The 14,088-nt window shown below is 40.7% G+C and overlaps 1 protein-coding gene across 3 annotated transcripts in view; it reads right to left on the bottom strand.

The window, feature by feature from the left end:
* armc8 (armadillo repeat containing 8) overlaps positions 1–14,088 on the bottom strand; it is a 135,690-nt gene that overhangs the window by 77,410 nt on the left and 44,192 nt on the right. For all 3 annotated transcript variants that reach the window (XM_085985776.1, XM_085985775.1, XM_085985777.1), the window contains exons 11-12: positions 13,556–13,756; positions 12,630–12,725 (exon numbers count right to left, since the gene is read on the bottom strand). In XM_085985776.1, coding sequence (XP_085841902.1) covers positions 12,630–12,725; positions 13,556–13,756 — 297 coding nt within the window. The remainder of the gene's footprint in view (positions 1–12,629; positions 12,726–13,555; positions 13,757–14,088) is intronic.

The following is a 14,088-nucleotide window of genomic DNA, read 5'->3' as shown; positions in this document are numbered from 1 at the left end:
CAGGTGAGTAAGCACAGTTGTTTCTGCCCGAAATAAACGGACACTATAACCGGCAACTTCGAAATTGACATCAATACAAATGGCTAATGGCCATCACTGTTTGGCCGAAATAAGCAATTGTCTGTTAAAAGTGGACGTTTTAAGTAGTGAGGACTGTATTTAATAAAAAATAAAATTTGAATAGAGTCCCTTCTATCCAGCTAACCATCACTTGCTGAACCAGGGTTACTAGGGCATCCTGTGATTTGTCTGTTCATACCCCACTACACTGTCAAATCTTTGTGCTCCCAATAAAAAAACTTGCATTTATATTACACTTAATCACATCTCTCAGAATGAATTCGTTTAAAGTGTAGCCACCGTTGTCTTAGCAAACACAAATGCCATTCTGCGTACAGCAAGATACAACAAACAGCAGCAAGTTGTTTAGTGGCATTGGCTGAGGAAGGAATGACCTGAAATCTATGTTTTTTTGAATAATGAAAAGTGATCTTTAACATCTACAGGAACAGGCATCTTGATTTAATGTCTCACATTAGGGTACGGTAGCATAGTGTTATTGGACTAGCAAGCCAGAGGCCTGGACTGATGATTCGGAGACATAAGTTCAAATACCACCATGGCAGCTGGGGAATTTAAATTCAGTTGATTATTAAAAAAGAATCTGGAATAAAAAGCTAGTATCAGTAATGGTGACAATGAAACTACCAGATTGTCGTAAAAATCCATGTGGTTCACTAATGTCCTTTAGGGAAGGAAATCTGCCGTCCTTACCTGGTCTGGCCTATGTGTGACTCTATCCCACAGCAATGTGGGTGACTCTTAACTGCCCTCCGAAATGGCCTAGCGAGCCACTCAGTTCTCCAAACCGCTACAAAGCAGCACACCAAGAATAAAACCGCACAGACCACCCGGCATCAACCTAGGCACCAGACATGACAAAGGCACACCCAGCCCAGTTGACCCTGCAAAGTCCTCCTCACTAACATCTGGGGACTTGTGCCAAAATTGGGGGAGCTGTCCCACAGACTAGTCAAGCAACAATCTGAGTCATACTCACCGATAAATACCTTTCAGCCAACACCCCAGATTCCTCCATTGCCATCCCCGGGTATGTCCTGTCCCACTGGCAGGACAGACCCACCAGAGGTGGTGGCACAGTGGTATACAATCAAGAGTGGCCCTGGGAGCCCTCAACATCTGAGTCCAGACCCCATGAAGTCTCATGCCATCAGGTCAAACATGGGCAAGGAAACCTCCTGCTGATTACCACCTACTACCCTCCCTCAGCTGATGAATCAGTACTCCTCCGTGTTGACCACCACTTGGAAGAAGCACTGAGGGTAGCAAGGGTACAGAATGTACTTTGGGTGGGGGAATTCAATGTCCATCACCAAGACTGGCTTGGTAGCACCACTACTGACTGAGCTGGCCAAGTCCTGAAGGACATAGCTGCCAGACTGGGCCTGTGACAGGTGGAGAGAGAACAAACACGAGGGACAAACCTACTTGACCTCGTTTTCACCAATCTACCGGTCGCAAATGCATCTGTCCAGGACAGTATTGTTAGGAGTGACCATTGCACAGTCCTTGTGGAGGCCAAGTTCCGTCTTCACACTAAGGATACTCTCCATCATGTTGTGTGGGACTACCACAGTGCTAAATGGGATAGAATCAGACCAGATCTAGCAGCTCAAAACTGGGCATCCATGAGGCGCAGTAGTCCATTAGGAGCAGCAAAATTATATTCCACCACAATCTATAACCTTAGCCCGGCATATCCCTCACTATCATTACCATCAAGCCAGGAGACCAACCCTGGCTCAATGAGGAACGTAGAAGAGCATGCCAGGAGCAGCACCAGGCGTACATAAAATGAAGTGCCAACCTGGGGAAGCTGCAACACAGGACTACAAACATGCTAAACAGCATACTACAGTCAGAGCTAAAACAATCCCACAACCAACAGATCAGATCGAAGCTCTGCAGTCCTGCCACATCAAATCATGAATGATGGGAAACAATTAAACAACTAACGGGAGGAGGAGGCTCCACGAACATGGCCATCCTCAATGACAGCAGAACCCAGCACGTGAGTGCAAAAGACAAGGCTGAAGCATTCGCAACCATCTTCAGCCAGAAGTACCGAGTGGATGATCCACGTCAACCTCTTCCTGAGGTCGCCACCATCACAGAAGCCAGTCTTCAGCCAATTCTATTCACTCCACGTGATGTGAAGAAATGGCCGAGTGCACTGGATACAGCAAAGGCTATGGGCCCCGACAACATCCCAGCTATCGTGCTGAAGACTTGTGCTCCAGAACTAGCCTCACCTCTAGCCAAGCTGTTCCAGTACAGCTACAACATTGGCATCTACCCGATAAAGTGGAAAATTGCCCAGGTATGTACTGTCCACAAAAAGCAGGACAAATCCAATCCAGCCAATTACCGCCCCATCAGTCTACTCTCAGTCATCAAAGTGATGGAAGGTGTCATCGACAGTGCTATCAAGGAGGGACTTATTCACCAATAACCTGCTCACCAATGCTCAGTTTGGGCTCCGCCAGGACCACTCGGTTCCAGACCTCATTAGAGCCTTGGTCCAAACATGGACAAAAGAGCTGAATTCTAGAGGTGAGGTGAGAGTGACTGCCCTTGACATCAAGGCAGCATTTGAGCAAGGGCAGCACCAAGGAGCCCTAATAAAACTGAAATCAATGGGAATCAGGGGGCAAAACTCGCCACTGGCTGGAGTCATACCTAACTCAAAGGAAGATGGCTGTGGTTGTTGGAAGCCAATCATCTCAGCCCCAGGACATCGTTGCAGGAGTTCCTCAGGGCAGTGTCGTAGGCGCTACCATCTTCAGCTGCTTCAGCAATCACCTTCCCTCCATCATAAGATCAGAAGTGGGGATGGTGTTCAGTTCCATTCGAAACTCCTCAGATAATGAAGCAGTCCGTGCCTACATACAGCAAGACCTGGGTGACAATCAGGCTTAAGCGGATAAGTGGCAAGTAACATTCGTGCTACACAAGTGCCAGGCAATGACTACCTCCCACAAGAGAGTCTAACCACTGCCCCTTGGCATTCAACAGCATTACCATTGTCAAATCCCCCACCATCAATATTCTGGGGGGTCACCATTGACCAGAAACTTAGCTGGACCCACCACATAAATACTGTGGCTACAAGAGCAGATCAGAGGCTGGGTATTCTGCAGCAACTGACTCACCTCCTGGCCTCCCAAAGCCTTTCCACCATCTACAAGGCACAAGTAAGGAGTGTGATGGAATACTCTCCACTTGCCTGGATGAGTGCAGCTCCAACAACGCTCAAGAAGCTCGACACCATCCAGGCCAAAGCAGCCCGCTTTATTGGCACCCCATCCACCACCTTAAACATTCAGTTCCTCCACCACCAGCGTACCGTGGCTGCAGTGTGTACCATCTACAAGATGCACTGCAGCAACTCACCATGGCTTCTTCGACAGCACCTCCCAAACCCGCAACCTCCACCCCCTAGGTGGTCAAGGGCAGCAGGCGCACAGCAACACCATCACCTGCAAGTTCCCCTCCAAGTCGCACACCATCTTGACTTAGAAATATATCGCCGTTCCTTCATCATTGTTGGGTCAAAATTCTGGAATTCCCTCCCTTGCAGCACTGTGGACGAATCATCACCATACAGACTGCAGCGGTTCAAGAAGGCAGCTCACCACCACCTTCTACGGGCAATTAGGAATGAGCAATAAATGCTGACCTTGCCAGCAAGGCCCACATCATATGAACGAAGAAAAAAAAAATCCCAAAGTAGTCACCTCCAAATAGCCCTATGTACTTCATTAGGGTGTCATCTTAGATTATGAGCTAAACTCCTAAAACACTCAACCTTATGATCCGCAGGTGAAAGTGCTACCAACTGAGAAAATCTGACAAAGTTGTAACAATCAAATTAGTGAGACATTACTACCATATTACCACTAATCCATCAGCAACTAGACATGGTAACACTACATTGTGAGGGTCCACTATGAACTAGCCATTCTATTATATTCATTCAACACATGCACATTACAGCAATCATTGTTATTCAATGACTATATTTTAATAGTTTAGATATTATAGTTTTGATGAACATTGACATTTGATCACCATCAACCGTGCCCTACTGAATGATCAAATGGTTAAAAAGAATCTGACTTGAACATTTTATATTTTTGTTTTAACAGTGTCTATTGATGACACCAGGGCTTTTGGCCAGGTGCACTTCCTGACAGCGGTGTGAGTGAGGTAAATTATCAATATATCAACCAGCACGCCAGTTCTTCTTCACACAGCAGGGCTAACAACTCATCATCATCAGGGCTTGCTACTGAAACAAATATACTAAAAGAAAAACAAATACGTAGGTTGATGATAATTCTTTGTAATAATTTAATTATGTACCAAACCTTGTGACTTTTAATATTTGGAAGCATAACCGAATGCTGCAAGAGGTGACAGTGATGAGGGCAAATGTCTCAATTTTGGTGGTTACTGGGAGTACAGCAGACTGGGAAAATTTGACTGCCATACTAACAAGTCACACATTTCCCATAACTTAACAGATGCTTCTTCAAGCAATGCTTAACTCTGCATAGAAAAGGACAACATTCCAACTTGCATTTTATATATGTAATATCACATAATAAAATTTATGGTTTACAAATACTATATTATTGGAAATAATGAGCATCTTAAAAAGCTGTAAATCAATATTTCAATAATCCTGTTGACATGGTGCTCTATAACCGGTTTATAAATGTTTGATATCATAGAACATGCATTATAGATTTCATTTTTAAATCTCAGTGCTCCACAACATTCATAAACTGCACTGACTTTGCTCTCATGATTTTATCTTAACACAGGATTGAGTTTATAGTCTCATCACACATTCAAGCCTAACTGTTAAGTCTATCTGATGAATGGAATTTTCCTATAATCTGCAGATTCTCAATGTAGTAATGGCAACCTCCAAATGGGATGCAATGCCCTTTTATGAACACCATTTGTCAATTTATTCTAAAACTGACAACACAAAATTGCACTCAATAGAAGGAAGTTAAAAGTTGTTATATAATCTTAGGGTTGTTCAGGATAGAATTTGAACCCCGAGATTAGCTTGCCTTTCAGATCACTGACATGCAATATATATTTAATATAAAAACCATCTTGAAAATGTTGTTACAATAGATCATTTATGATTCATACCTTCATCATAAACCAGTCAGGTTATTTGGGAATAAAACGAAATAATTAAATCTACTGCAGTCATTTAAAAAGCATACACATATATCCATCCATTCATAGTTGATGGCAGAAAATCTAACTATTATAATCTATCCAATCTATTGTACGTGTCAAATGTACTTATTCCTTAAATTTAAACGATGTCATTTTACAACATTTGGTAGGATCCAGAGAGAAATAGATTGGTGAGATTTGCATATTTAGCCTTTTAAAATTGCTGCTGGTTAGTGTTGCCATTTTAAATACCGGTAACAGTTCTGCATCTACAGCTTTATCAAATCATTAATTAAACAACCGTTAAAATCAATGATTTGCAGCAATACCACTAACTTTTATATAATTAGGAAATCAATTTTGTTAAGTGTATTTGCATTTTTCGGTTTCTGTTGCTTTGATATATATCAAACAGGGGAAACAACGGCGAGAGAATGTGGCTTTGAAAAGCTAGGAACTGAATTAACACAGTAGTTACTAACTGAGCATTAGCAACCTCGTCATTTCAAGTGTGCATTAATTTAGCTCCCGAAACCTGCTGGGTTCACCAACTCCAAGGCAGGTTTTCCCTACAAGGACATTAACGTTAAAAATAAAAAAGGCATTAAAAGTTATTCTGAATCCTTCAAACATTTTGTTTTTGAAATGAGTTACTGATGGTGCATATTCCACTTCTGTGGGGATTCTTTTTGTACTCATCAAGCTGAGGGAGGTCAGTGCTGGAGAATGGAACATTTCTTACTTCTGAGTGTTCAGCATGGTGCATTCCCACGTGCAGCATAGGCAGGTACAGAGCTCTCTCGTCTACTCTGCTTGAATTGAATTGAAATTGCTTTTTACTAAATCATCAAATAAAGGAGACACACATTGGTAAACAATGATTATCCTGAATAGCAGTGATAAGAAATAGGGTGGGTAAAATACCATCCGTTGGTATCTCGTATTCTTTACGAAATCATAAAATTACCAAAAGCAAATGATTCTCACAAATAAGAGACCCTATTGCAGCAAAACAATGAACAAAGGGGTCCCAGAGTTTTTTTGCTGCTACCATTATGCACGTGACGTACCACATGACAGGCCAACCTGAAGCTGAAAGGTTTGCTGCAGCTGCTCTTGCAAATACAAAAGAAACCCAGTAGTGCCTGAATATGGGACAACATGCAAAAGGACAACCTTTGAATTTACAGCACAGCAAAAATTAAGGTTACCTTTCTATTTTGAAAGGAATAAAAATGGAATGACTATGATGGTGCAAAAGAACGTAGAACCAATTGGGAATTGATCAAAAAACACCTAAGCTTTATTTCAAAACTAGAAAGCAGTTCTGGAGTGGGCAGGAAAGGTTGCATAGTAACGCAAACAAAAATGTCAGACCACAGCAGGTTTTCCCTATCCAAGCTAAAAATATTCCTTTTACTCTTACAGCAATTGATTTAATTCAGACATTGCCTCATGTCTGATATTTGGTCTACATCTCCTAATGAAAATATTCACCAAGCATTTTGAGCAGGTGGTGGTGAAGAATTTAAAACACAATTCTTGTTGTAAAAGGTGACTTTATGCAGAAAGGATCTCACTGGTGTCCTGGAGAATACCTATCCATTTACTAGCTGTGAAGATAAATCAAAAATGTATTTATAAATGTCAGCAACAACTTTGAAGAGGCCCAAGGTAAAGGCTCCTACAGCTCTCATCAGTTAAAACTACCAAGGTGTGGAAACAAGCCACTTAGAGTAGAGAGAATTTATGTCCACCTGAAAGACAGGCCTCAGTTCAGTGGCCCAAAATTATAAAAATTTTATACCTCAATTAATATTCCCAAATTTATAGCCTCAACCTGGTGTGGGTCAACTTTGTATATTATTTAGAATACTGCAATGGATAGTTATGCATCAACTATAGACAAGTGTGTGGTCCCACGTTGATCATTCATGCACAAATATATTCAAAGCCAAAAGGACAGAAATCAGCATTTTAGAGCAATGTAACTGCACAGGCAATGGGTAGGAGACAGCAGAGGTCCTAGAGCATACAGGCACACAAGAATGTGCAGTGTACAAGGGCTTATTTTTTCAGGTATTTGGAGATGTATCATGAATTCACACAATGGGAATACTCGTGTTCCCAAGGTTCCCAACACATGCAGTATTCAGTGATTATGGCCATTCGCACTGGATAGCAAATGTACTGTATACCTTAAAATGACTGACAGACCTTCATAATATGCAGAAAACAATATGAATACCAACTGCCTATTTTGTCGAGAAATTTTCAGGCAAACACTTTTTAAATTAATATTCCTTCAGTGGCCTTACAGATAATGTTCGAGCTGGGACAGCAAGACTGTGTGAGCCACAACTGTTGATGATCAGTTATCAGTAGCACTCTCCAATTGGCCACCAGACAGCACAATGCAAGCGGGTGAAGGCAGAATGGGTAGGTTTTAAATTCTATGAAATAGTCCAGTGGGGCAGTTGGACTTAAGAAACAGGCAGCCATGAGACTACAATTCAATTTCCCAGTCGATAGCATAAGCGGTGGAGCACATGCCTGTTTACAAATGAAGAATGGAATGGATCGAGATAAGACAACCTAAGGTAATGAGTGAATTTTGGATCAATTTGGTTCCCATTCATGCAGATAAGGCCAGATCAAAACAGGGACCCATACACAAATGTAATTCAATTATTGGCCTTCAGTTACATTAATACAAGATAATTTTATTCCCCTTTCCACTATTAAAAATGGCACATCAGTGTGAACTATGGAAGTCAGTAGATATTGCTAATGAACAGTACATGCACATCAAAGAACAGGAAAGCATGAGCATCCAATAACAGGCAAAAAGTTTATAAAAATTGATTTACATGTTATGGAGGTATAAAAATGCATGTTTCAATGGATATCCTGAGAAACCATTTGGGGATGAAGTACTTTGCCTTTATTTGTAAAGCTCTAATTTATATATTTTTTCAACTGTCGTAAGCTACACAGTAGCACAGTGTTTGAACACTTTATTCTTTGGGCACAATTACACTGAAAAATATTTACATACAAGAAGTTGATTGAATTCACAAAACAAAAAATGTAAATTAGTTTATTATTTGTTGGCAGTTGGTATAAAATCCACCATGACAACAAGTTTTTCCTGGGCTAATACAACTATAACTGACTTTGTAAATTGGGCCAGCACAAATTATGGCCCAGAAGTTATGCTAAACATTCACAGATCACTGGTTAGGTCTCAGATGGAGTATAGTGTCCAATTCTGGGCACCACACTTTAGGGAGAATGTCAAGAGCCTTGGAGAAGGTGCAGAGGAGGTTTACCAGAATGATGGACTTCAGTTATGTGGAAAGCTTGGAGAAGCTGGGATTGTTCTCCTTAATGCAGAGGTGGTTATGGGGTGATTTAATAAAAGGTGTTCAAAATTATGAAGGATTTTGCTAGAGTAGATAGGGAGAAACAATATTTGGCTTATAGTTGAGGAAAAGGACAAGGAAAGATCAACTGTGAAAATACTCACCTGGAGGAGGGCTGATTTCAGCCAGTTGAAAAGGGATCTGGCCCAGGTGGATTAGAATCAAAGATTGGCAGGTAAAACAGTAAATGAGGCCTTCAAAGAAGAGATAGTTTGGATACAGGCTAGATACATTCCCACAATGGGGAAAAAGGAAGGGCATTCAAGGCTAGTGCTCCCTGGATGACTAAAGATAGAGGTTAAAATGAAACAGAAAAAAAAGAGGCTTATGATAAATGTCAGCTTCATAATTCAGTAGAGAACCAAGCTAAATACAGAAAGTATGGGGAGAACTGAAAAAGGAAATAAGAGGGGCAAAGAGAGCATATGAGAATAGATTGGGTGGGTAACTTAAAAAGAAACCCAAGTCTTTCGTAAACATATAAATAGTAAAAGGGTAGTCAATTAGGGACCAAAAGGAGATCTTCTTGTGGAGACAGAGGGCATGGCTGAAGTACTAAATGAGTACTTTGCATCTGTCTTCACTAAAGAAGATTTGCCAATGTCACAGTAAGAGAAGTAGTAGAGAAACTGGACAGGATAAAAATAAAGAAGGTTGGCAGCACTCAAAGTAGAAAAGTCACCCGGTCCCGAGGGGATGCATCCTAGGTTGCGGAGGGAAGTAAGGGTACAAATTGTGTTGGCTCTGGCCACAATCTTCCAATCCTCCTTCGATATGGGAGAGGTGCCAGAGGACTGGAGGTTTGCAAATGTTACACCTCTGTTCAAAAAAAAGGGGGGGGGGGGGGGGGGGGGGGGAAGGGGGAGAAGAGGGATAACAGCCATTACCAGTCAGTCAGTCAGTCAGTCAGTCAAACATCGTGGTGAAACTTTGAGACACATTAATCTGGGACAAAATTAATTGGCACTTGAAAAATATGGGTTAATAAATGAAAGCCAGCACGGATTTGTTAAAGGCAAATTGTGTTTCACTAACTTGATTGAGTTCTTTGATGAAGTAACAGAGAGAGCTTATGAGGGTAGTGTGGTTGATGTGCATATGGACTTTCAAATGGCGTTTGATAAAGTACCACATAACAGACTTTAGTAAAAAAGTGAAGCCCATGGGAATACAGGGGCAGTTGCTGCATGGATACAAAATTGGCTAAGGGACAGAAAGCAGAGAGTAACGGTGAAGAGTTGTTTTTTTAGACTGGAGGGAAATGTGCAGTGCTGTCCCCAAGTGGTTGGTGTTGGGACCACTGCTCTTTTTGATATACATTAATAACCTGGACTTGTGTATACAGGGCATAATTTCAAAGTTGGCAGATGACACAAAACTTGGAAATTTAGTGTACTGTGAGGAGGATAGTAACAGACTTCAGGAGGACATGGACTGGTGAAATGGGCAGATGAAATTTAAAGCAAAGACGTGATTCATTTTGGTAGGATGAATGAGAGCCAATATAAACTAAATGGTACAATTTTAAAGGGGGTGCAGGAACAGAGAAACAAGTCTTTAAAGGTGGCAAGACAAGGGAAAAGGTTGTTAAAAAGGCATATGGGATCCTTGGGTTTATAAATAGAGGCAGAGAGTACAAAATAAGTAAGTTATGCTAAACCTTTATAAAACACTGGTCAGGCCCCAGATGGAATATTGAATCTAATTCTGGGCACCACACTTTAGGAAGGATGTCATGGCCTTAAGAGAGTTAGCAGAGGAGATATACTAGAATAGTACCAGGAATGAAAGACTTGAATTACTTGGAGACACTGGAGAAACTAGGGTTGTTCTCCTTAGAGCAGAGGTGATCAAGGGAAGATTTGATAGGTGTTCAAAATCATGATAGGTTTTGATAAGAGTAAATGGGAAACTGTTTCCAGTGGCAGAAGGGTTAGTAACCAAATAATACAGATTTAAGCTAATTGGAAAAGAGCCAGGTGCGCAATGACATTTTTTTTTTTTTTTTTTTTTTTTAAACGCGAGTTATGCACTGCCTGAATCTGCTTGCACCACCCTTTCAATTAAACTTGTTTCCACTGGCAGGAAGAGTCAGTAACCAGAGGGGACAGATTTAAGATAATTGGCAAAAAAAAAATCCATTTGGGGCAAAGGGAGAGGAAATGAGAATTTTTTTTACCAGGGAGTTATGATGATCTGGAATGCACTGACTGAAAAGGTGGTGGAAGACTCAATTGTAACATTCAAAAGTGAATTGGATATATACTTGAATAGAAAAAATTTGCATGGCTATGGGGAAAGAGCAGGGGACTATTGGATAGCTTTTTCAAAGAGCTGGCACAGGCACGATGGACCAAATGGCCGCCTTCTGTGCTCTAGATTATTGAAGTTAAATTCAATGTTTTACACCAATTTTGCAAAAAGCTCCAACAGTACAACATGTACTTTAATTTACCCCAAAAAACTTCTCTACAACTGGGCTAAAGTGGATTAGTTTTATTTTTAAATCTCAAAATTGTTTGAAGGGAATGTCCTTCTGCGCTTCCTCCCACCTACCTCTCGGACTTGCCATTAGCGTTAACATTCTGCGCAGTGGTGCTGAAAAAGGCACCTTTAGCATCCACTCACGCTGAAAGCCACATTAACATATTAGAATGAGGCATTTCAGGTACCCTGCACAATAGCTAAATATTACACACTCTGGAACAAACGCAACTAACACTGAAATTATCCACTAGCACAGAAAAACAATGCAGGCGCACAGACTACCACATTGGGGGACTGCACACATGCAATATCAGGTCTTTGCAGCTCCAAGATTAGATTCTGAAATATCTACAATTTACTCATCCTAATTCCTCATTCCTGTAGTCAACTGATTGTCCAAGATAGATGTTGTAAAATTGTAACTTCTGAACAAAAAGGTCAAAATGCCATTTCTCATTTTAAACTTGAAACTAAAAAACTGTGAATTTAACAATCACAAAGTGGGATACGAGGTCCCACTCTAAGTCAGAGGCAACAACTGCTTGATGGGGAAATTAATGTGGGCAGACTCTATTCAAAATCCATAGCATTACTTGTTAAATTTGACAATCTTGCTCACTAAGAGCACAGAAAGTACATGAAAATGAGAATCCCACATTGTTGCAGGAAAAGGACACTCTTTGTTGAGACTTCAGTCACATTGCCAGAGCAATATGAAAGCACGCATGTTTTCCAGCACTGGTGGTTCTCAGTCTTGATGGGTACATTTGCATATACAACACAGTCCTCCCTTATTTAAAGGTAAGCCAAAGGCAAAATGCCATTTTACTGGCTTATCACTCACTGTGTGTAGAGATTAAAAATTCAACTATATTTTAAATGCCGTTATTCAAAAGTTACTTAGAAAGTGTTTTGCTTTACTGTAGATTCAGAAAACAAGCTACCAGCAATGTCATTGCACAAAGCTTTATTTACAATTAAACTTGCACATCAGCAACACAAATGAACACATCAGCAGGCCACAAATTAAAAGTGATACAGAAACAGAAGCTGAGTACTTCCGGTTTGCAGCAGGTAGGTAGGCAAGCATTTATATAACTGGCATTACAGTACTACTGCATTGTGAGTCAGTACTATACACTACACTTCACAGTGCTTTATTTTGTTACTATTGTTATGAACTCATGCAAAGAATGTAACTTAAGGATCCGGTGCAGGTTCAACACAGGAAACACCAGTACTTGTCATTCCAACATGAACACGTCACAACTCATTTCTCTAGACAAACGAGTCTCAATCCCATTCATTCTTCAGATCTGATTATGCTCTTTCGTAAAGTCACTGTTAATTCTCTTCACCTTGTTCTCAGGTTGACGTCACTCCCTGCCTGTTGGTTGCCAGGACCGGGGGACGCCCCTCTCCCAGACTCACCTTCTTCCGGATGTCTTCATCATTCGCTCCAAGGGAGGCATACAACTTGAAAGCAGCTTGGCGAAGTTCATGAGCATGTTTGAGGTCGTGGTCAAGCTGAAGAATATTAGGAAAGAAGAAAAAATAAAGTACCTTTACATTTTTGAGATAGAAGCAATTAATTCATTAGTCATCAATAAAGTAGATGCAGTGGTGCACCAAATTAAATTAATTTGCATTTAGCCAATATACTATTGGAATAAGTGCATTCAAAAATATGACCATTAAAATATCAGATGAGTCTTCAGCAGTTATCCAATCTTAATTACTGCCTTACAAGAGGACTCTCGCAGAAAACATGGTTTCCAATTTAAACTTGGAAGTCACAGCTACAGAAAACTATTACAGGCAAAATCAGATCTCCTTTTGCTAACATTATTGTAGGTAACAAATAAATAGTGCACCAATTGCAGTAAATAAATAGCTGTAACAGTACAATCACTCCATCACTGCAAGACACATAACTCAAACAGCCGTTTCTGCCGAAGATTTACAGGTCATCAGCAATAGCCAAGGGATGGATTTTTTTTTTGATTTTTTAAGTGGAGGGCTCCATCTCCTGGAGATGGGGAAAACCAATCCTCATCATGCAGACTATATCAGATTGATTTGAAGTACCTTGAAGGCAGCGGTGGAATAATTAATTCACAGGTTACTGCTCTCTGGCCGACTTAGGTCAGCAAGAGATACAAAAGGAACAGAAATGTGAAATAAAAAAGTTAGGGGACAGCAAATTTACTACAGTAATAACTTAGGTTAAAACCTTGAAATCAGATGCTTTTATAATGGATCATCTTTATTACTAAAGATTAATACTGCATTATAGCAAAATATATATTTCCTCAAAATTAAAAAAGTGCTGTAAATTTACAAGTTAGGAAACTTACCCTTTTGATATCTGTGATTGCACTGACTGAACTAGGATACTTGAAGTAATCAGCAAGCATTGCAATAAGATGATCTGTGATGCTGGCAATCCTCTGCAGCTCTACATCAGGTTCTATCAAGTATGCCAAGGTTTCAGCACCTTCCACCCGCTCCTCCAGCAGCCTCTCTTTACTGCACATCCTAACCAGGCATGGGAGTGTCTGAACAGACAAGGAATTTGGTGAGGTTAATCAGCATATTTGCAACACATACAATAGCCTAATTTCTTATGTGTGGGTGGGAGACTCACCGAGGATCAACTGAGGATTTTTAGGGATTAGAGAGTTTGTAGTGTGCTGCCCTCTTGCCATCAGCATGTGAATGAACACCGAAAAGACAGTGGATCACTCAACTGCATTGTAGATTCAACTGTATTTCACAAGCCACTGTCCTAAAAATAGGTCACCTTCCAACTGTATTTGACTTCCCATCAGTTGAACCCACATAATGTTATGTAACAGAACCAATTTGATACATGTATATTTTGGGAGGG

This window comes from Somniosus microcephalus, chromosome 4, assembly GCF_052327205.1.
Source record: "Somniosus microcephalus isolate GS21.2 chromosome 4, FLI_Smic_1.0, whole genome shotgun sequence".
NCBI lineage: Eukaryota > Metazoa > Chordata > Chondrichthyes > Squaliformes > Somniosidae > Somniosus > Somniosus microcephalus.
This window is presented reverse-complemented; position numbering and strand designations above follow the sequence as displayed.